This window comes from Rhincodon typus, chromosome 32, assembly GCF_021869965.1.
Source record: "Rhincodon typus isolate 14 chromosome 32, sRhiTyp1.1, whole genome shotgun sequence".
Classification (NCBI taxonomy): domain Eukaryota; kingdom Metazoa; phylum Chordata; class Chondrichthyes; order Orectolobiformes; family Rhincodontidae; genus Rhincodon; species Rhincodon typus.
Window position 1 is genome coordinate 36,114,410 of NC_063363.1, and position 22,581 is coordinate 36,136,990.

At 43.9% G+C, this 22,581-nt stretch overlaps 1 protein-coding gene across 1 annotated transcript in view; it reads right to left on the reverse strand.

The window, feature by feature from the left end:
• The window catches only part of LOC109927169 (PR domain containing 10), a 149,787-nt gene that overhangs the window by 37,273 nt on the left and 89,933 nt on the right, over positions 1-22,581 (reverse strand). Inside the window, exons 9-12 of the mRNA XM_048615381.1 lie at positions 17,976-18,131; positions 15,146-15,325; positions 10,374-10,484; positions 1,705-1,905 (exon numbers count right to left, since the gene is read on the reverse strand). Coding sequence (XP_048471338.1) covers positions 1,705-1,905; positions 10,374-10,484; positions 15,146-15,325; positions 17,976-18,131 — 648 coding nt within the window. The remainder of the gene's footprint in view (positions 1-1,704; positions 1,906-10,373; positions 10,485-15,145; positions 15,326-17,975; positions 18,132-22,581) is intronic.

The window sequence follows — 22,581 nt, forward strand, 5'->3', positions numbered from 1 at the left end:
GCGATCGGGGGGCAGCAGTAGCAAAGCCCTGCCTGGCGATCGGGGGGGCAGCAGCAACAAGAATGTGGCTCCCCCCCACCCTGCCCCGGTGATCAATGGGGCTGACTTAGACTCAAGACCGTGGCTGAGCATTCCAAGACCTTTTAGGGAGATAAGACTTTAGACTTTATGATCTAGACGCTTTCTTATCCTCTGGCTTTTATAAAAAAATGTTTTTTTTTGCAATGTCTGGTTTTGTGACCAAGATGGCACTGGAGAATGGTGACTTTGTACACATTTCACCCCACTCGTGTATTCTTACACCTCGAGTACATGTGACAATAAATTTGTTCCAGTCCAAGATGGCAGCAGAGTAGGGCTCCTGTGCCAGAGCTCATCTGCTCTGACCACTTTTCTTTCTTTTTCTTTCCTCTCTTTTCTTTACTTACTTACCTTGTCCTGAGCTTGGAAGATATCGGCGGTGGCGAGAGCGTGGACCTCGAGCAAACCCAGAGCGTGGATGTCAAGCAGTTTCGAGCCGACCCAGGGTGCCAACCTCAAGCAGACCCAGGGCGTGGAGGTCAAGCAGTTTCAAGGGGGCCCAGGGCATGGACCTCAGGCAAGCCTACTCAGACCTTGAGTGGGCCCCTATTTACTTTTCCAGGGCAAGCACAGTCCTGGAATTAGCAGGCAGAGGCGATGTTGGCGAGGTAGGCGAGGTAGGCTCACCGGCAAAAGATGGTGCCTGAGGATCAGTGACTTTGTTGTTGGTTGTGTTCAGCTCTGGTGGCAGCGAAGCGGTGGTGGAAGGGCATCATGGCAACGTTGATGAAGTGGGCCCAGCAGCGAGAGATGCGATTCTGACATCAGGGTGGTATGGTGGCTCAGTGGTTAGCATGTTGCCTCACAGCGCTAGGGACTTGGGTTCAGTTCCACCCTTCAGCAACTGTCTGCGTGAAGTTTGCATGTTCTCCCTTTGTCCGCCAGGTGCTCCGGTTTCCTCCCACAGTCAAAAGATGTGCAAGTTAGGTGGGTTGGCTATGCTAAATTACCCATAGTGTTCAGTGTAGGTCAGCCAGGGGAGATGCAGGGTTATAGGGTGGGGGGACTGCGTCTGTGCAGAATGCTCTTCGCGGGGTCGGTGTGCACTTGTTGGGCCAAATCGCCTGTTTCCACACTATAGGGATTCTATTCTATGGTTGGTCCAGAGCAGGCAGCAGTGAGGTGGTGGCAGAGGAGTATCGGCCCAGTGGCAAAGATGGAGCCTCAGGATCGGCAACTTTGATGCTGGTTGGGTCTGTTATAGACGGCAGTGAAGAGGTGGCAGACGGATTGTGGCGTGGGCATCGTTGATAGTAATGAGCTGGCATGTGACTGATGGGCTCTCTTTAAGCTATGTCGTTCTTTCTTTATCCTTATTCTTAAATTATTCAAAATAGCGCCATGTTGTGGCGACAAATTAAAGCTTTTCACTGTATTTTATTGTATTCTTACTGTACAATACGTGACGTTAAAATAAAAAGAAAAAATAAAATCTAATTCTAAAAATCTAATTCTATTACCCGTATATAAAAATGATGAAAATGCCAGTAAAAGGAGAAAGAAGGTTTGAAAATGTCAGCAGGTAACCATTCCAACTAGCCCTTTCAATCAAAACTGCCAAGACCTTCAACCTCAGAGATCATCACCAAGAGTCAGTCGTGTACTGACTCCAGCAGCACTCACCTTGCTGCTGTACTGTTTACAGCAATGTGGACAGCAGACAGGGAGAGTGGCAATGGTGCCTTTTAACTGTGTGTGTGTGCTCAGCATTGGATCAGGCTCCCCTGGAGCTGCAGGTCGCAGCTTACGGATACTTGGGGGAAGTTCAGCCCCCGGGTGGTTCTTCAGGATATGGGCTTTACGTTTACTGGCACTCTTGTACACCTATTACACAAACACAAAATTTAAGTTATTATTACAGGTACAAGGCAAAATGTCCTAAACATTTCTCCTATAATGCATAGTCCTGAGCAGGGTCAGTCCAAATGGGACCACGCACATTACCACACATACGTGCACTTTCCAGCTTTCGTTCACCATGACAAAGCAACGGGACAGTTAAGGAGACACAGAATGAAAAACAAGACTGTAGGAAGCATGAATGAGTAAAATACAAGAACGAAAAGAAACAATATAAAGACAAACATAATTCGGTGGGGAAGTCTCATGATTCTGGAAGATAAAGCTGGTGATAATTTTAACATTTTCCAAATCCAGAATTGGAATATCACATCCTTCAAAGAAAAATAAAAGAATACATGCATTCCTACAGCACCTCTTACAATCACTGAAAATTTTAAAGTGCTTTACAGTCATTGTTGAAATGTAGGAAATGCAGCAGCATGGAGAAATGTGAAAATGACCAGATCATCTGAGGGATAAATATTCGCCAGGATATTTGCGCTTCTCCTCAAAATGACCTGGGATCTCAGAGCAGGTGAGTGGAGCCTCAGTTTAATATCATATGCAAAAGATTCTCTAGCTATCCAAAAGTGAAAAATAATGCAGTATTCGCCCAGACACAGGAGAAAAATCCAAACTTGTCCAACTTCTCCATGTTACTGAATTTCCTCATCCCTGTTTTTATCCTGGTGAAATAGCAACAGTAGAGCTTTCAGCTCTTTGTGCCCACTCCAGCATTCAATATGTTCAACTCGGTACTCTGCTCCCATTTTACGCCCATATGCTTTCATCCCTTTAGCCCAAAGATTAAATCTACCTCCTTCTCAAAAAGATTTAATGTTTTGGCCTCAACCACTTTCTGCGGCAGAGAATTCCACAGGCTCACCATTCCATGGGTGAAGAAGTTTCTCTTCATCTCGGTTCTAAATGGACTTCCCTATAATCTTACAATGTGACCACTGAATCTGGACTCCCTCGTCATAGAAACATAGAAGACAGGAGCAGGAGGAAGCCATTCTGATCTTCAACCCTGCTCCATTATTCATCACGATCATGGCTGATTGTCCAACTCAATAGCCTAATCCTGCTTTCTACCTATCACCTTTGATCCCATTCGCCTGAAGTGCTATATCTAGTTGCTTGGGACTTCAGTCCCAGTCCTGCCCAGGTGTAACCCATTCAATTTGTACAGGTCCCACCTCCCCCAGAACCAGTCCCAATGCCCCAGGAATCTGAAACCCTCCCCCGACACCATCTTTGCAGCCACGTATTCATCCGGTATATCCTGTCATTTCTCCTCTGACGAGCATGTGGCACCAGTAGGAATTCTGAGATCACTACCTTTGAGGTCCGCTATCTTAACTTTTTTCCTAGCTCCCTGTATTCTGTCTTTAGGACTTCATCCTTTTTTTTTTAAAAACCTATCTCGTTTGTACCGATGTGTACCACATCCGCTGGCTGTTCATCCTCCCCCTTCAGAATATCCTGTACCCGCTGTGAGACATCCTTGACCCTAGCACCAGGGAGGCAACATACCATCCTGGACTCTCATTCGTGGCCAACGATATGCCTGTCATCAGGAACACCCTTTCTGCATTTACCCTGTCCAGACGTTTTAGAATTTTATTAGTTTCTATGAGGTCCCCCTGATTCTCCTAAATGTATATAGTCCTAACTGATCAAACTCTCTTTGAACATCGGTCCCATCATCCCAGGAATCAGTCTTTGCTGCACTCCGTCCATGGCCAGACCAACCCGACCCGGATAGAGACGAAAACCGCACAAAACATTCCAGCTGTGGTCTCACCAAGGCTCTGCATAATTGCAGCAAGATATCCCTGCTCGTTATGAAGGCTTTCTACCGTCTGCTGCAAATGCATGGTTAGCCTCAGTGCCTGGTGTACAAGGATACCCATGTTGTGTTGAACCCTTTCTCAATCCATCAGCATTCAAATAATAATCCACTTTCCTGTTTTTGCTACCAAAATGGATAAGCTCTCAATTACCAACATTATTCAGAATCTGTTACGCATTTGTCAATTCCCTTTAGTTTTCTTCACATGTGGGACTTGAGCATCGCATGCTGAGCCAGCATTTATTGCCAGTCCCGAGCTGCTCTTGAGAAGGTGATAGTGAGCTGCTTTCTTGAACCAATACAGTCCAAGGGCTGTAGGTAGACTAACAATGTCATTAAGGAGGGAATTCCAGAATTTTGACCCAGTGACAGTGAAGGAACAGTGAGGTATTTCCAACTCAGAATGGTCAGTCGCTTGGAAGTGAAATTGCAGGTGATGGTGTTCCCATGTGTCCGCGTTTGGAAGGTGCCGTCTCAGGATCTTTGGTAAATTTCTGCGACGAATCTTGTAAATAGTACACACTGCTGCTACTGAGCTTTGCTGATGGAGGGAGTGAATGTTAGTGTCAAGCTTCTTGAGAGTTATTGGAGTATCCAGGCAAGTGGGAAGTATTCCATCACACTCCTGACTTATGCCTTGTAGACGATGGATAAGCTTTGAGGAGTCAGGAGGTGAGCCACTTGCTGCAGTCTTCCAAGCCTCTGACTTGCTCTTGTAGCTATTGCATTAAATTTAGAACAGAGAACATAACAGCGCAGTACAGGCCCTTCGGCCCTCGATGTTGCGCCGACCTGTGAAACCAACCTGAAGCCCATCTAACCTACACTATTCCATTATCATCCAGATGTTTATCCAATGACCATATAAATGCCCTTAAAGTTGGCGAGTCTACTACTGTTGCAGGCAGGGCATTCCACGCCCTTACTACTCGGAGAAAAGAACCTACCTCTGACATCTGTCCTATATCTATCACCCCTCAATTTAAAACTATGTCCCCTCGTGCTAGCCATCACCATCCGAGGAAAAAGGCTCTCACTGTCCACCCTATCAAATCCTCTGATCATCTTGTATGTCTCTATTAAGTCACCTCTTAACCTTCTTCTCTCTAACGAAAACAGCCTCAAGTCCCTCAGCCTTTCCTCATAAGACCTTCCCTCCATACCAGGCAACATCCTGGTAAATCTCCTCTGCACCCTTTCCAATGCTTCCACATCCTTCCTATAATGTGGCGACCAGAACTGTACGCAACACTCCAAGTGCATTCCTGTATTCCTGTTACTCCTTCCAAAGTGAATCACCTCACACTTTTCCGTATTAAACTCCATTTGCCACCTCTCAGCCCAGCTCTGCAGCTTATCTATGTCTCTCTGCAACCTGCAACATCCTTCCGTACTATCCACAACTCCACCGACTTTTGTGTCATGTGCAAATTTACTAACCCATCCTTCTACGCCCTCATCCAGGTCATTTATAAAAATGACAAACAGCAGTGGCCCCAAAACAGATCCGTGCGGTACACCACTAGTAACTGAACTCCAGGATGAACATTTCCCATCAACCACCACCCTCTGTCTTCTTACAGCTAGCCAATTTCTGATCCAGACCGCTAAATCACCCTCAATCCCATGCCTCCGTATTTTCTGCAATAGCCTATCGTGGGGAACCTTATCAAACGGTTTACTGAAATCCATATACACCACATCAACCGCTTTACCCTCATCCACCTGTTTGGTCACCTTCTCAAAGAACTCAATAAGGTTTGTGAGGCACGACCTACCCTTCACAAAACCGTGTTGACTGTCCCTAAGCAAATTATTCTTTTCTAGATGATTATAAATCCTATCTCTTATAATCCTTTCCAATACTTTACCCACAACCGAAGTAAGGCTCACTGGTCTATAATTACCAGGGTTGTCTCTACTCCCCTTCTTGAACAAGGGGACAACGTTTGCTATCCTCCAGTCTTCTGGCCCTGTTCCTGTAGACAATGACGACATAAAGATCAAAGCCAAAGGCTCTGCAATCTCCTCCCTAGCTTCCCAGAGAATCCTAGCATAAATCCCATCCAGCCCAGGGGACTTATCTATTTTCACACCTTCCAGAATTGCTAACACCTCCTCCTTATGAACCTCAATCCCGTCTAGTCTAATAGCCTGTATCTCAGTATTCTCCTCAACAACGTTGTCTTTTTCCTGTGTGAATACTGACGAAAAATATTCATTTAGCGCCTCTACTATCTTTTCGGACTCCACGCACAACTTCCCACTGCTGTCCTTAACTGGCCCTAATCTTACTCTAGTCATTCTTTTATTCCTGACTTACCTACAGAAAGCTTTAGGGTTTTCCTTGATCCTACCTGCTAAAGACTTCTCATGTCCCCTCCTGGCTCTTCTTAGCTCTCTCTTTAGGTCCTTCCTGGCTAACTTGTAACTCTCAAGTGCCCTAACTGAGCCTTCACGCCTCATCTTTACATAAGCCTCCTTCTTCCTCTTGAGAAGAGATTCAACTTCTTTAGTAAACCACGGTTCCCTCTCTCGACCACTTCCTCCCTGCCTGACAGGTACATACTTCTCAAGGACACGCAGTAGCTGTTCTTTGAACAAGCTCCACATTTCAATTGTGCCCAGTCCCTGCACTTTCCTTCTCCATCCTATTCATCCTAAATCTTGCCTAATCGCCTCATGATTGCCTTTCTCCCAGCTATAACTCTTACCCTGCGGTATATACCTATCCCTTTCCATCGCTAAAGTAAATGTAATCAAGTTGTGGTCACTATCACCAAAGTACTCACCTACCTCCAAATCTAACACCTGGCCTGGTTCATTACCCAGTACCAAATCCAATGTGGCCTCGCCTCTTGTTGGCCTATCTACATACTGTGTCAGCAAACCCTCCTGCACACATTGGACAAAAACTGACCCATTTAAAGTACTCGAACTATAGCATTTCCAGTCAATATTTGGAAAGTTAAAGTCCCCCATAACAACTACCCTGTTACTTTCGCTCCTATCCAGAATCGTCTTTGCAATCCTTTCCTCTACATCTCTGGAACTTTTCGGAGGCCTGTAGAAAACTCCCAACAGGGTGACCTCTTAATTCCTGTTTCTAACGTCAGTCCATACTATCTCAGTAGTCGAGTCCTCATCAAACGTCCTTTCTGCCACCGTAATACTGTCCTTGACTAACAATGCCACACCAACCACTCTTGTCCCTGCTCTATCCATGTCTCCGAAATGGCCACAACATCGAAGTCCCAGGTACCAACCCATGCTGCAAGTGCACCCACCTTATTCCGGATGCTCCTGGCGTTGAAGTAGACACACTTCAAACCACCTTCCTGCCTGCCGGTACACTCCTGCGACCTTGAAACCTTATTCATGACCTCACTGCTCTCAACCTCCTGTACGCTGGAGCTACAATTCAGGTTTCCATCCCCCTGCTGAATTAGTTTAAACCCTCCCGAAGAGCATTAGCAAATTTCCCCCCCAGGATATTGGTACCCCTCTGGTTCAGGTGTAGACCATCCCGTTGTAGAGGTCCCAACTACCCCAGAATGAGCCCCAATTATCCAGGTATCTGAATCCCTCCCTTCTGCACCATCCCTGTAGCCACGTGTTCAACTGCTCTCTCTCCCTACTCCTTGCCTCGCTAGCACGTGGCACGGGTAACAAACCAGAGATAACAACTCTGTTTGTTCTAGCTGTAAGCTTCCACCCTAGCTCCTTGAATTTCTGCCTTACATCCCCATCCCTTTTCCTACCTATCTCGTTGGTGCCTATGTGGACCACGACTTGGGGCTGCTCCCGCTCCCCCGTAAGGATCCCAAAAACACGATCCGAGACATCACGGACCCTGGCACCTGGGAGGCAACACACCAACCGCGAGTCTCTCTCGTTCCCACAGAATCTCCTATCTGTCCCCCTAACTATGGAGTCCCCAATGACTAATGCTCTTCTCCTCTCCCCCCTTCCCTTCTGAGCAACAGGGACAGACTCTGTGCCAGAGACCTGTACCCCATGGCTTACCCCTGGTAAGTCCCCCCCCAACAGTATCCAAAACGGTATACTTGTTATTGAGGGGAACAGCCACAGGGGATCCCTGCACTGTCTGCCTGTTCCCTTTCCATCCCCTGACTGTAACCTATCTACCTTTTTCCTGTACCTGAGGTGTGACTACCTCCCTGTAACTCCTCTCAATTACTCCCTTAGCCTCCCGAATGATCCGAAGTTCATCCAGCTCCAGCTCCAGTTCCCTAACGCGGTTTCCGAGGAGCTGGAGTTAGGTGCACTTCCCGCAGATGAAGTCAGTGGGGACACTCGTGATGACCCTTACCTCCCACATTCTACAGGAGGAGCATGCAACTGCCCTAACATCCATTCCCACTGTTCTGAATTCCCAAACAGACTATTGAAAAAAAAAACTAGTAACCAAATTGGTGCTCAGAACCCTTTTTTTTTGGTTAGAGGAGGAGGATGGGTGGGAGACACTACGTAAGTAGTGTTTCGGGTAAAGCAACCGCCCAAATATATTACCTCACTTACTCAGCCGTCCCGTGTCCGGTCCTGCTCAGCGTGTGCTCCGCGTATTCACGAGCTAAGTTTTTAAAGGATTAACTTACCTTCCCAGGCTGCCCTCGCACTTCCTCCCGGACTCCCGCCACTGAAACAACTGAAAGGCTGCAGTCACGCGAGGTAAGACTTTTATATTCAAGAAGCTTACCTTCCCAGGCTGCCCTCGTGCTTCCTCCTGGACTCCCGCCGCTGAAGCAACTGAAAGTTGGCAAGTCCAGTTGAGTTTCTGGTCAATGGTAACCCCCAGGATGTCAATAGTGGGGGGATTCAGTGATGTTAACACCATTAAACGTTAAAGGGACAGTGGTTAGATTGTCTCTTATTGGAGATGGCCATTGCCTGGCATTTGTGCAACATGAATGTTACTTGCTACTTGTCAGCCCAAGCCTGGATATTGTCTTGTTGCATTTGGACGTAGAGGGGATGGATTGGTGGTCATTTTTCGAGATTCTATAGACGCTGGAACAGCTCTTGTGGAATTACACTATTTCAAGAGCCACTTCCTTAAGTACTCTGAGATGTCATAAGGCTTTAGGGGATTCATGGGCCTTTAATCCCACCTAACGTGCCCAAATCACAATGAAGCATCTCTGCTGCTCCTCACAGCTCACCCTTCTTCCTAGCTTTGTGTTGTTTGCAGAATTGGTGACATTACATTTAGTTTCCTCATGTAAAATCATTATTGTGAATAGCTGGAGCCCAAGCACTTATCCATGCAATACCCCACTAGGCACTGCCTGCCATTCAGAAAAAGACCGATCTATTCCTCCTCTTTCTTTCCTGTCTGCCAACCAGTTTTCTATCCGTATCAGTGCACTAGCCACAATCCCATGTGTTTTAATTTTACATGCTAATCTCTTATGTGGGATCTTATCGAAGTAAACCACATCCACCAGCTACCCCAACCAACATGACTAGTTACATCCTCAAAAATTTCGATCAAATTTGTCAAGCATAACTTCTCTCTCATAAATTCATGCTGATTGTGTCCAATCCTGTCACTGTTTTCCAAGTGCTCTACTATTAGTTATTTTAGAATGGACTCTAACGTTTTCACGTCTATCGATGGCAAGCTAACCGGCCTATAATTCCTCATTTTCTCTCTCCCACATTTTTCAAAAAGTGGAGTTACATTAGCTGCCCTCTAGTCCATTGGAACTCTTCCAGAGTCTACAGAATGCTGGAAAATGATCACTAACGCATCCATCTAAATCTGAAATTTAAACTGTTCCCAGTCTTCAGTCTGCTGTTTTTGGCCAATTTGGATGTCCTTCCTTGGATCTAATACGATTTCTAATCTCCCTTGTTAGCCACTTTTCCTGTGTTATTTTTAAACCATCTCTGCACCCTCTCCAGGCCTTGACATCCTTTGTGAAGAGAGGTGCCTAGAATTGCACACTCCCTCTGTGATTTATAAAAAATCTCTTGCGGAAGTCATTAGACTTGAAACACTAACTGTGCCACTCTGTCCACAGATGCTGCCAGACCTGCACTTTATGCGTATTTACGATTGCCAACATCCTCAGTTCTTTTACTTTCATTACTCTTGTTGCAATCTTTTGATTTGCAGAGATCTGCTGTGACCTTTTTCTTTTTGTGTTCAATGCATTATACCAGCATTTATATCCCTCACACTTTCTGAATTACCTTATCAACCTGTCCTGCCACCATCTATGATTTGTGAACATGAAGCCACAGGTCCCTCTATTTTTCCATTCCCTTCAAAATATTGGCAATCAAATTAGTCTGGCATCGTTTCACACTACCTCATATTAAAATCCTTCTGCTAAGTATCTGCTTGTTTCACCTCCTTTTCAAGTTGACTGTCATCCTGATGAGTCAACACTAGGTCGAAATTACTTCCATTGGAACTGACAACGAACGGGACCTTAAAAATTGGTGGGCCAGGGCTGGATGGAAGAAGGGGTGCCACTGTACAGACAGCAGTCACTCCTTCTCTATCCTCACCTTGCCATAGCTGCCTGTCACAGCACTATCAGTAGTTACATCTTTCTGTTCTTACCTTGTCACAGTACTGGCAGTAATAGTCCCTGTTTGGTTTAATGATGGGCAATGTTAATTCCGGCACATCATCTATCCTGATATCCGGGTGCCTTTTTGACAAATGATTCACCTGGAAAAGAGATCAAGCATCATGAGAAAAAGACTCCACCTTTATCATACTCTGAGCTGCATGTATAACCACAACTGTCCACATCCTCTTAGCACCAGGTCTAACATTCAAGAATGTGCCGTCCATGCAGTGACCGTAAGAAAGTACTGAAAGTTGTGCGCACAGCCAAGATCATCACAGAAGTCAAACTCCCATCCATGGACTCCATATACCTCTCATTGCCACAGAAAGGCTGCCAACATCAAAGACCCCTCCCCACCCCCGTAATGCTCTCTTCCATCAGGCAGAAGATACAGAAGCTTGAACACATGCACCAACAGGTTCAAGAACATCTTCTTCCCTGCTGTTACCAGACTGTTGAATAGACCTCTCTAACTTCAAATCATGTTGACCTTGCTTTGCGCACTTCTTGTGCAGCCGTATCTTTATCTGCCTCGCTCTGTCTAAGCACCCTATGATCTGTGTATCCTTGCTTACTATGATCTGCCTGTACTGCTCGCAAAACAAAGCTTTTCATTGTACTTCGGTACATGTGGCTACAATAAATCAAATCAGAAAAATCAAATCAGAACAAGTATTCCCTGGTAAACACTTTTTTTCATTTTCTGGGCATTGGTTAATTTCCATTGGTTGATGTGGTCAAGGAAACCTGCAAATGCAAAAATCAGTGCTTCAGATAAACAGGTCAGTCTGCGCTGCAGAGATAGGCCAGGTTATGGCATCTGTGTACATAGCATTGACTGCTCTGTTTATAAATAAGGTATAGTTTCAAAAAAGAGGATAATAAAATGCAACCCAAATTTCTCTTATGAAAGTTGAAGTCTGGACTATTCTAACCATGCACAATGATTTGTTATATCTAATATCTTTGTGTGATGCAGTTTCACGCTCCAGAAGAATTTGTCTACCATCTTCCCTATGACAATGGATTGAACTACAGGTTCATCAAAATGATGAGTTCCTCCTGCATCATATTCATCCTAAAGAAATGCATCAAAGTTTCACGTCATCAATTCAGTTGGAGTGCAGCCATTCTGTCTAAGCGACCTTCCTCAAAGCGACATAATGGTTTAACTTGAATTTGGGTTGTTGGTGTCAGCTCAGATAACTGACAAGTTCCTGTTTCTCTCTAAACACTGAATGAACCTTCAAACACTGCATGAATCACTGTGATAAGCACGTGGCTGCAGCTTTCAACGTTCCACTGAAATAATTCATTGCTCCTCAGACCCACCTTTGGGGCTTTGTGTGTAGCTGCTGGTTTTGTCAGTTGAGATGCTTAACATCAGGCCAACCTGGTTACAGTGGCACAGTAACAATACCTGCCTCACCTCTGTGATTCAATCCAGACTGGTTTTCATCCAATGGATGAAAGTCTCCTCTGACTGCAAGGGAATGAAATGAAATGAATCTGGGCAGTCTCAATCCAATTCCCGGCATCAATGGCCATGAGAAAACGGTTTTTATTTTGCACCCATTGTCTACCCATTAAAACAGGCCTTAGTGGTCCTCCTATACAGCAGGCTGTTGCAAGAGGACTAAGCAGGGCAAGCTCAATTAGGATGCAGATGGGCAGGACACTTTGACTGAACTCTACATGTGGAGAAAATCAGCAGCATAGACTTGTGTGTAAAACAACCTGTTCCAGTGTTGTAACATTGACTGCTCACCAAACATACTTGACCAGACTTCAAACAGCTAAAGCTGACACTGGGCGATGAACAAAAAATAACATCCAGATCTCATTAACATCTCTCACACAGGAGCACCAAATTCATTAAATCAATTTCTGATACAAGATGATCAATCAGACAGTGGAGAGGCTGGGTCCTGAAATGTTGTTTCTTCAAGGAGATCAAGACATAGATGATAACCGAGTAAATAATGCTAAAAGACCACTAGTTCCAAAATCTAATTCCTGACTTTCAGCCACTCCCTCAACTATCTCTCCTCCCAATACACCACAAGAATCTTCCTCCAAAGGCCCCTCCCCTTTCCAGGTGAGTATACAAAATGGTAAACCTGGCTTTTTACCTCCTCTCTCTTCACCATCCATGGGCCCAAACTCTCTTCCAGGTGAAACAACAAGGAATGTGTACCTCTTCTAATTTAGCAGATGCTGTTCACAGTTCAGTCTGCTTTACATTTGGAGACTAAACAGAGATCAGACAACTGCTTTGTGGAAGCTTTCAATCTGCAATCCTGACAGGTAGTTCATTGTAAGCAAGGACATACAGGTCATAGGGTGAAAAGAAACTGGACAGAGTGAGGCATACAGGTTACATTGCACAGGATGTGTGCGAGGCAAGATCAACACTAACAGATCAACATTATTTGAAGTTAGAGGGTCCATTCATCAGTCTAATAACAGCAGGGAAGAAGTTGTTCTTGAACCTGTTGATGCATGTGGTCAAGCTTCTGTATCTTCTGCCTGACAGAGAGGTTTTAGGAATGTTTCAATACCCAGCACTGAGTTTAACAAATTCAGACTGTAACCTCTGCTCCCATTTTATTTCCCATTGCACATGTTGGTAAACTGCCTTGTTTTACCTCTCTTTGTTCTCCAATGGCAGCAGTTCATCGCTCTGCCAATTGCACCTCCTCTGGACAGATCTTTTGTTCTGAAGAAACGTCACAAAACTTGAAATGTTAATTCTGGTTTTCTCTTCACATATGCTTCCAGATCTCCCCAGCGCTTTCTGTTTTAATTTCAGATCTTCAGCAGCCGCAGTTCTTTGTTCGATCTTTTGTTACTTTACTTGTCACATTACTTCCCTGTGGCCTTGCATCATCACTCATGATTTATTCTCTTTCACAGCATCACAGACCTTCCTTTCTGATCTTTTCCCAAGCCTTCTCTCTACAGCCTGCACTTGCTCAAAGTTTATGACACCGCTAACCATTCCCTGTTCTGATGGAAGGTCACAGGCCGACAGTATTAACTTGGTCTCTTTCACCACAGATGCTGCTAGACCTGATGGGGATTTCCTTCATATTCTGTTTTTATTTCAGATTTCCAGCAGATTCCCAGCTGCAGTGTTCAACTTTTTTTTTCATTCCATGCTACCTTATTTTGCTAATTGACAGTCATAGTCATACAGCTCAGAAACAGATCCTTCAACCTAACTTGTCCATGCCAACCAGCTTTCCTGAACTAGTCCCATTTGCCTGCATTTGCCCCATATCCCGCTAAATCCTTTCTTTACATGGACCTGTCCAAATGTCTTTTATATGTTGCAATTGTACTTGCCCTGACCATTTCCTTTGGCAGCTCATCCATATATGCACCACCACTGTATTAAAGATTTGCCCCTGAGATCCCTTTTAAATCTTTCCCTCTCAGCTTAAGCCTATTCCCTCTAGTTTTGGACTCCCCTACTCTGGGGAAAAGACCTTGGCTATTCACCTTATCTATGCCCCTCATTGGGTCACCTCTCAGCCTCCTATGCTCCAGGGAAAGAAGTCCCGGCCTATCCAGCCTCTCCTTACAACTCAAACACTCCAGTCTCAGTAACATCCTTGTAAATCTTTTTTGCACCATTTCCAGTTTAACAACAACCTTCCTACAGCAGGGTGACCAGAATTGCACACATGTGGGGCCAAATGTGGGCTTATTAATGTCTTGTACAGTTGTAACATGACGTCCCAACTCCAGTACTCAATGCTCTGACCGATGAAGGGAAGCATGCCAAATGCCTCTTCACCACCCTGTCTGCCCGTGACACCACTTTTAACAAACTTCGCACGCCTAGATCTCTCCATTCGACAACACTCTCCAGGGCCCTACTACGCAAGTCCTACCCTGGTTTGTCTTCCCAAAATGCAACACCTCAATTTATCTGAATTAAAATCCATCTGCCATTCCTCGGGCCACTGACCCAGTTGATCAAGATCCCATTGTACTCTTAGATGGCCTTCTTCACTGATCACCAAACCACCAATTTTGGTGTCATCCGGAAACGTCCTAAGTCTACTTTGTCAATCTCCTTTAGCATCTTATATACATCAACTAGCTCTCCTCTCATTCTTCTAAACTCCTGAGAGTTGAGGCCTAAACTGCTCAATCTGAAAACCGTCATCTCTGGGATCAATCTAGTGAACCTCCTCCGAACTGCCTCCAATGCAAATGCATCCCTCCTCCAGGTCAGTCTCACTAATACCTTGCATGCTTCCAGCAACACTTCCCTACTTTTATACACTATTTCAGCATCAAAGGTCTTGCCAAAACCTGATTATATCATATCCACAGAACGATCACCAGTGTGCAAATTTCCCTGAAAAATCTCCAATTTTCTGTAATCTGTAGGCTCTCACTCCCAGAAACCAGGCCACTGCCTTCACATCTTTATCAGGTACTTCACACACACCAAATGTTAAACTTATTGGTTCTTTACGCATCGCCAATAGTTACACAGCAGTGACATTTGTACAAAATATTTTGCAACAATATGACCTGTTTCTGTTGATTGAAGACAAACTGGCAGAATTCTGAGGTCTGTATGGGTTAATTCCCAATATTAGCATCTGGACGAATTCTCCAAAGGAACAAACTAAGTAACAATCTGATGACATAACTGAGAGGTGAGCAACAGGAACCCTCATGTTACACGGGTTCACAGAGCAAAGCCTAACCGAATATTTCAATGGTTTCTAGCACTGACCAGCATCCCACGCCTCCGGAAACCCATCATACAGGCTCGGCACTTGAACATGAAGCTCTCGTAATCAGTGGAGGGGATCTTGGGTTTGAAAGGCTTGGACTTGTGAATGCGGCCAGCATTCTTGGCCTCCCGTTCAGGATTGTGCATCCGTTGCATGTGCTCTTTCAACTTGTCCTTCCTCTATCAAAAAAAAAGACAGAACACCAAGGTCAATGCATGAGACAAACAGGCAGACATGTAATGTTCTTGCCAACAGGCATTTCATTTCAACTCAGTTTGATAAATTAAGGAACGTTGAGCCATGCTGAATAATTAATTTCTGTGCTTCATCCTGGAGACAGTAATGTGAGGGGTTACTGACCTGAGGCCAAGCAAGATATTCTTCAAAGGGAGTTTATTGACCAGGGCGGAGGTTGCTGTGACACCACACACTTAGCTATTCTATTGAAATAAACCAAGTATTGATAAAAGGCCTGTATCACAGATGAAAGATACACACAGATCATGTGATCCACTTGCTGCTGGACTACCTGTAATTTTCGGGGCCCCTATCACAAACATTGAGCCCAGTATCCCCACTAATTTCTGTATGCCATGTGTGTTCTCCTTGTTGCACAGCCATATTGCATTCAACTTTAAGGAAATGCTGTCTGTGTATGGCCTCATTGCTGTCTGCACAGCAGATCCCAGTTTTCTACTCCTTGTTGCACTCACAATATTTAGGGGAACCTTTGCATGGAACCATTATCAATGATCAAGGCATCCAGTTTAAAAACCACTACAAGAGCACAAGAAATAGCTAACTACACCTGGAATAAAAAGCTTGCATCAATAATAGAAACCATGTAGCACATTGGGTTCATTAATCTTCCTCACGGAAATAAACCTGCTGTCCTTCTCTACCTGGCCAAAACATGACTCCAGAGGCAAATCAACAGCCCCATTCCTCCCCATCAAATGGCTGACCGAGCAAGCCACAGAGTTATCGAATTATCGAGTCACAGAGTTATGCCAGTGATGCTCAATTCCTGCAAATGATTTTAAAAAAGTAGAGAAGAGGTGAGCAAAAACTATACGGGATGACAGATAGATAAAAGCGTATCTGGAGGTGGATAAGAGGGCATTATTTAAAGCTAAATGCACTGTAGGTTACCTACAGTCAAAAGATGTCATATTACAAAGGGAGCAATGTGGATTGGGCTGGTGGGTGATAAATGGGATAGACAGAGGCTGCCCACAGTAAAGTCACTGAATCTGTTAATTAATGACATTTGAATTAATGGGAGATGTTTGCGAAAAATATTAAAACGATACAAAACCAATATATACTCTCAAGGAGCAAGACCAAGACTTGACAAAAAAGGTCACAATTGAATAAAAAGTTAAAAGACAACATAAACAACAAAGACAACATAATTCAGCACAGCGGGTTTAGAGCAGCACGGTGCCTCAGTGGTTAGCACTGCTACATCACAGCACCAGGGGATGCAGGTTCAATTCCACCCTTGGGAGACTGTCTGTGTGGAGTTTGCACATCTTCTCTGTGGCTGAGTGGGTTTCCTCCAGGTGTTCCAGTTTCCTCCTGCAGTCCAAAGATGTGCAGGTTTGGTGGATTGGCCATGCTAAATTGCCCACAGTTTCCAGGGATGTGCAGGCTAGGTGGATTAGCCATGGGCAATGCAGGGTTACAGGGATAGGGGAGGTGGTAGGTCTGGGTGGGTTAGTCTTAGGAGAGTCAGTGTGGACTAGATGGGCTGAACGGCCTGCTTCAATACTGTGGGGATTCTATGATTAAAAGAAAGGCATATAAAAATGAAAAATAAAAAGCAGATTCTGTCAAATAGAAATTAAATGGGCCCAGCATCCTCTGTCTTCTTTCTAAGAACTAAAATAGGGTACAGGAAAAGAAACCTTGAAAGTGTCCACGTGAACAGAATAATTTCTATCAGGAAAAAGAGGGTGCTCAGCAGTAACATAGGTCAAGAATATGTTCATGCAGCTAAATGGCATATTCCTGTTCTTATTCATCGAAAAAAATGGCATGAAAAATGAGGAGGAACCAGCAGGGGAGGGTGACATAGGTGAGGAACAAGGTGGAGGAAGGAACTAGAAGGGGCCATGGCAATGGAATGCAGATAGGAATTCTCTTCCCAAATGCAATGAGAGCTTGTAAAGGCAGGATACTAGAAGTATGCAGAGCAACTCAAAAGCAACATGTGTAATTATACAAAAGATTATCCAGGAGAGTGAGCCAGGTAATAAAGATGTCATAGTCAGATTGCACACTATCATTTCTTATAAGCAATATTATTTAAACGCTGGTCCACAAAATGTATTGTTATCAGGTGAAAGTATCCCTAATATTGCAAATCCCTTCCAATCTAGTCAAAACTAAATTGTTCCTTTGCCAGTCCATTCTATTCTATTCTCAAATCTCGCCCTATTCTTCAACTTGGTTAGTAATTTCATGGGCAAACCCTGCTGGTACCTGTCATAGTCTGGTCATGATAACCTCAGAACTTCGACACACCTACTTTGAGAGATTTGATTTTCACCAAATGTCTTGTACCAGTAACTGAACTTCCCATTCATTTCAAGAGAGATAATGTGAAGTTTGAATGTTGCTATTTGACCAAAGAACAATGTTATTCTAAGCGGTCTTAGACTGAAGGGGCATGAGGCAATTAATAATATTTCAATATGTAAGTTTAAAATGTGTCAAATGTGATATCTCTGCTCCCCTCATCACAATATTGAATTTTCTGTGGATCACCATGTACACAAAAACACAGAACAGTGAGAGTTGTGGACAGCATTTGGATTCACTTACTTTGAACTGTTTGCCACACGTGGAACAGAGGAAATCTTTGCGGTCTGAATGTCTCAGCATATGTAATCGGAGCTTGTCTGGCCGGCAGAAGGCTTTGTCACATTCTGTACATTGGTAAACCTTCTCAGAATGGAAGCTGCGAATATGCTTCTTTATCTGCTCATTGAAAAATTTCAGAACTGTATTAAAAAAATAAACTATATTGTTACATAGACTGCTGAGGTGCAAAAGTTACAAAACCATAACTGTTCACTAACACAAGGCATTAACACCATCAGTGATAGTCAAAGACACAATTTACTTCCCTGCACTTCAGATTTGAAAGCAAATTTTTAAAAATGGACCAATCTCAATAACCCGCTACTTGCGTCCACCCATCACGATCTCTCCTACCCTTTCCCCGGCCCTCACATCCCCTCCCTCTATTTATTTGTGGTCTCCCTTCCCCCTTCCCAGTCCTGAAGAAGGGTTTCGGCCCAAAACATTGACTTTCCTACTCCTCTGGTGCTGTCTGACCTGCTGTGTTTTTCCAGCCTCACACCTATAGACAAAAAAAAGATTGTGCCCAGATCCACTCCCTTCTATCATCACTTCCTCCCATCACCCTCCCCATTCCCTGCAACTGTGTCAACTCCTTGTCAAAACTCCTCCCATACTTACCTCATCACACCCACTCTTTTCATGATTTCTTGTCTCATTTCTCTTGCCTCTAGTTTAATCGATACAACTCATCAATTCTAAAACGGCACATCAATCGTGAGGAACTTCACCCTGACTGTTCTTTAATTTCAAGCCATGTCAACTGTGTTAAAATCAGGGCTCACCACATTGGATTTTACTCAAGATTACTTTTTATAGGATCTCGAAACTGTGGAACTCTGACCTCATCAACCTTTCTCTTCTTCCCAAAACTGCCAATTTTGAAAATTAAGCAGTGCTCAATCACAATTTACTGAGTTACTCTCTCTTCCTCTTTCTGGTTTAATTTTTGTTACCCATTAGCTTTTTGAATTTGAAAAAATAGCTTCAGTTTCATTATTTAAAAGCCCTCATCAGATGTTCAGTCTTATTTCCACCAAAATAAATAGTTTTAGCTGATGAGCTTCTTCAGAAAGCTGATAGTTTTTAAATTATGCTCATTAATCTTCAGGCTTTCTTCATTATCCTTGGATTCAGAATCGGCCACTGCTGCTTAGTAAAAATTGCATCTTAGTACTGAACAGCATCACCATTGTTAGCTTCACAATGAAAACAGCCAGTAATTATATCCAAATCTTTTACATCTTCATTTATAGGCATTCCCATCATATACACAATATCTTCTTGTAAACTGTATTTTCCATTTGTATTGTGCAAGCAAACCAAGATTTGTTTTTGTATTCTCTCAATAGGGACTCAAAGTCCCAAAGTGCTTCACATCTGCAGTGCACTTCCTCTTATGTAGGGAAAAGTACAAGACAATTGTTTCACAGCTTGACCTCACAAATAACCAGTAACAGGAATGAGATATTTGTATCATAGATAGCCACAGGCGAGGTGGTGGAAGACTGGAGGTTGGCTAATGTTGTGTTGCTAATTTAGGAAAGGTGGTAAGGAAAAGGCAGGGAACTATAGACTGTTGAGCCTGACATCAGTGGTGGGCAAGTTGTTGGAGGGACTCCTGAGGGACAGGATTTACATGTATTTGGAAAGGCAAGGACTGATTAGAGATAGTCAACATAGCTTTGTGTGTTGGAAATCATGTCTCACTAACTTGATTTAGTTTTTTTGAAGAAGTAATGAAGAGGATTGATGAGAGCAGAGCGGTGAAGTGATCTATATGGACTTCAGTAAGGTGGTCGACAAGGTTCCTCATGGTAGACTGGTTAACAAGGTTAGATCACACGGAAAACAGGAAGAACTAGCTATTTGGATACAGAACTGGCTCAAAAGGTAGAAACAGAGGGTGGTGGCGGAGGGTTGCTTTTCAGACTGGAGGACTGTGACCAGCGGTGCGCCACAAGGATCGGTGCTGTGTCCACTGTTTATTCTCATTTATATAAATGACTTGGATGCGAACATAGGAGGTATGGCTAGTAAACTTGCAGATGACACTAAAATTGGAGGTGCAGTGAGCAGCGAAGAAGGTTGCCTGAGAGCACAATGGGATTTTGATCAGATAGGCCAATGGATCAAGGATTGGCAGATGGAGTTTAGATAAACGTGAGGTGCTGCATTTTAGAAAGGCAAATCAGGGCAGGACTTAGACACTTAACTGTAAGGTCCTGGGAAGTGCTGCTGAACAAAGAGACCTTGGAGTGCAGGTTCATAGTTCCTTGAAAGTGGAGTCGCAGGTAGATAGGATTGTGAAGGCGGCGTTTGGTATGTTTGCCTTTATTGGTCAGTGCTTTGAGTATAAGAATAGCTGCACAGGACATTGGTTCAGCCACTTTTGGAGTACTGTGTGCAATTCTGGTCTCCCGGCTATAGGAAGGATGCTGTGAAACTAGAAAGGATTCAGAAAAGATTTACAAGGACGTTGCCAGGGTTGGAAGATTTGAGCTATAGGGAGAGGCTGAATAGGCTGGGGCTATTTTCCCTGGAGTGTCAGAGGGTGAGGTGTGACCTTATAGAGGTTTATAAAATCACGATGGGCATGGATAGGGTAAATAGGCAAGTTCTTTTCCCTGGGGTGGGGAGTCCAATTCTAAGGGGCATAGGTTTAAGCTGAGATGGGAAAGATATAAAAGGAGCCTAAGGGACAACTTTTTCACGCAGGGGGTGGTGCATGTATGGAATGAGCTGCCAGAAGAAGTGGTGGAAACTGGTACGATTATAACATTTGAAAGGCACCAGGATGGCAATATAATAGGAAGGGGTTAGAGGGATATGGGCCAAGTGCTGGCAAATGGGCCTAGATTTATACAGGTTATCTGGTCAGCGTGAACAAGTTGGACCAAAGGGTCTGTTTTCTTGCTGTATATCACTGAATCTATGACCAGTTAATTGATTTTGCAGGATGCTGATTGAACAAGGAATGTTTAGCCAGCAGACCAGGAGTATTTCCTACTCTTCTTCAAACAGAAAAAAAAGAAAAGCCTGCATTTTCCTGACACCAGATGCTTCAAGGCACTTTACAGCTCACGAAGTACGTCTGAAGTGCAGTCACGGTTATAATGTAGGAAATGCAGCAGTTAATTTATACACAGCAAGCTGGCGAAACAGCAATGTGACAATAATCAGAGCATCTGCATTTGTGGTGTTGATTGAATAATAAATATTGGCCAACGGTTAACTCCTTCACTGTTCTTCGAAATACTTGCATGAGATCCATGACTTTCACCATGATATGAAGTCAGAGTATGGGAGAAAGAAAGGAACTCCAAAAACAGAGTTAATGTGCATGTGTGTAATGCACAAGTAAGTAAGGTTGGAGACTTAAAGATGCAGACTGCAGTATGGAATTATGATGCTGTGGTGGTGATGGTGACACAGCTGAAGGAAGGGCAAGACTGGGTGTTAAATATTCCTAGGTATGAGTTGTTCAGAAAAGATAGAAAAGAAAGGAAAGGAGATGGTGTAGCAGTTTTGGTTAAGGAGTGAAATTGCACTGCTGGAGAAGGAAGATGTCTCAGAAGATTCAAGGACAAAGTCAATTTGGCTAGACTCAGAGAATTATAAGGGTGCCATTACATTGCTTGGTATAGTGTATACACTGCAAAGTGGTGGGCAGGATGCAGAGGAATAAATCTGCAAGGAAACTGCAGAGAAGTGTCAACATTAGAGTAGTTACAAGGAGGGACTTCAATTACCCAAACATAACTTGGCATAATGGTAGTGTAAGGGGCAGTGAGGGCAAATGTTCCTGGAGTATTTTCGCAAGAGTTTCTACAGCAGTATGTGTCCAATCTGACAAGGAAGAATGCATTGTTCCTTGTGTGATCTTTATATCATAACATTCAGGATGGTGTTCAACAATGACATGCAACAATCCAGAGTAACAAAAATAAATTGAAAACAGCAAATGCTGCAGATCACAGCAGGTCAGGCAGCATCCATGGAGAGAGAGCAAGCTAACATTTCGAGTCTCGATGATGTGAAGTGATGATGAGTCATCTAGACTTGAAACGTTAGCTTGCTCTCACTCCATGGATGCTGCCTGACCTGCTGTGATCTCCAGCATTTGTTGTTTTCAGCACAGATTCCAGCACCTGCAGTAATTTGTTCCTAAGAAAAATCAATTGGTGGAGAGCTGACTTCAATGGGGTAAGAAGAGAGTTCAGCATGATTTATTGGAATAAGAGGTTGGCTGCAAACAACAATAGCTGAACAAAGGGCTACCTTCAATAAGCAGATGGTTCAGATACAATCGATCCCCCAACAGAAAAGATAGAACAAACAAATTCAGAGTTCCCCAAATATCAACAAAGGCACAAATTTACATGAGAAAGAAGACATATGCAATTGACAGGTGTAAAGCAGAAAATACAACTGAGAACTAAGAGGAATATGAAAGGTTTATGTGGTAAGTGAAAAAGCAAATGAGAAGAAAATAGGAATTATGGGAAAAGACTCGCAGCGAACGAAAAGGCAAATCCCAAAGTCTTCTATAGGCATATAAACAGTA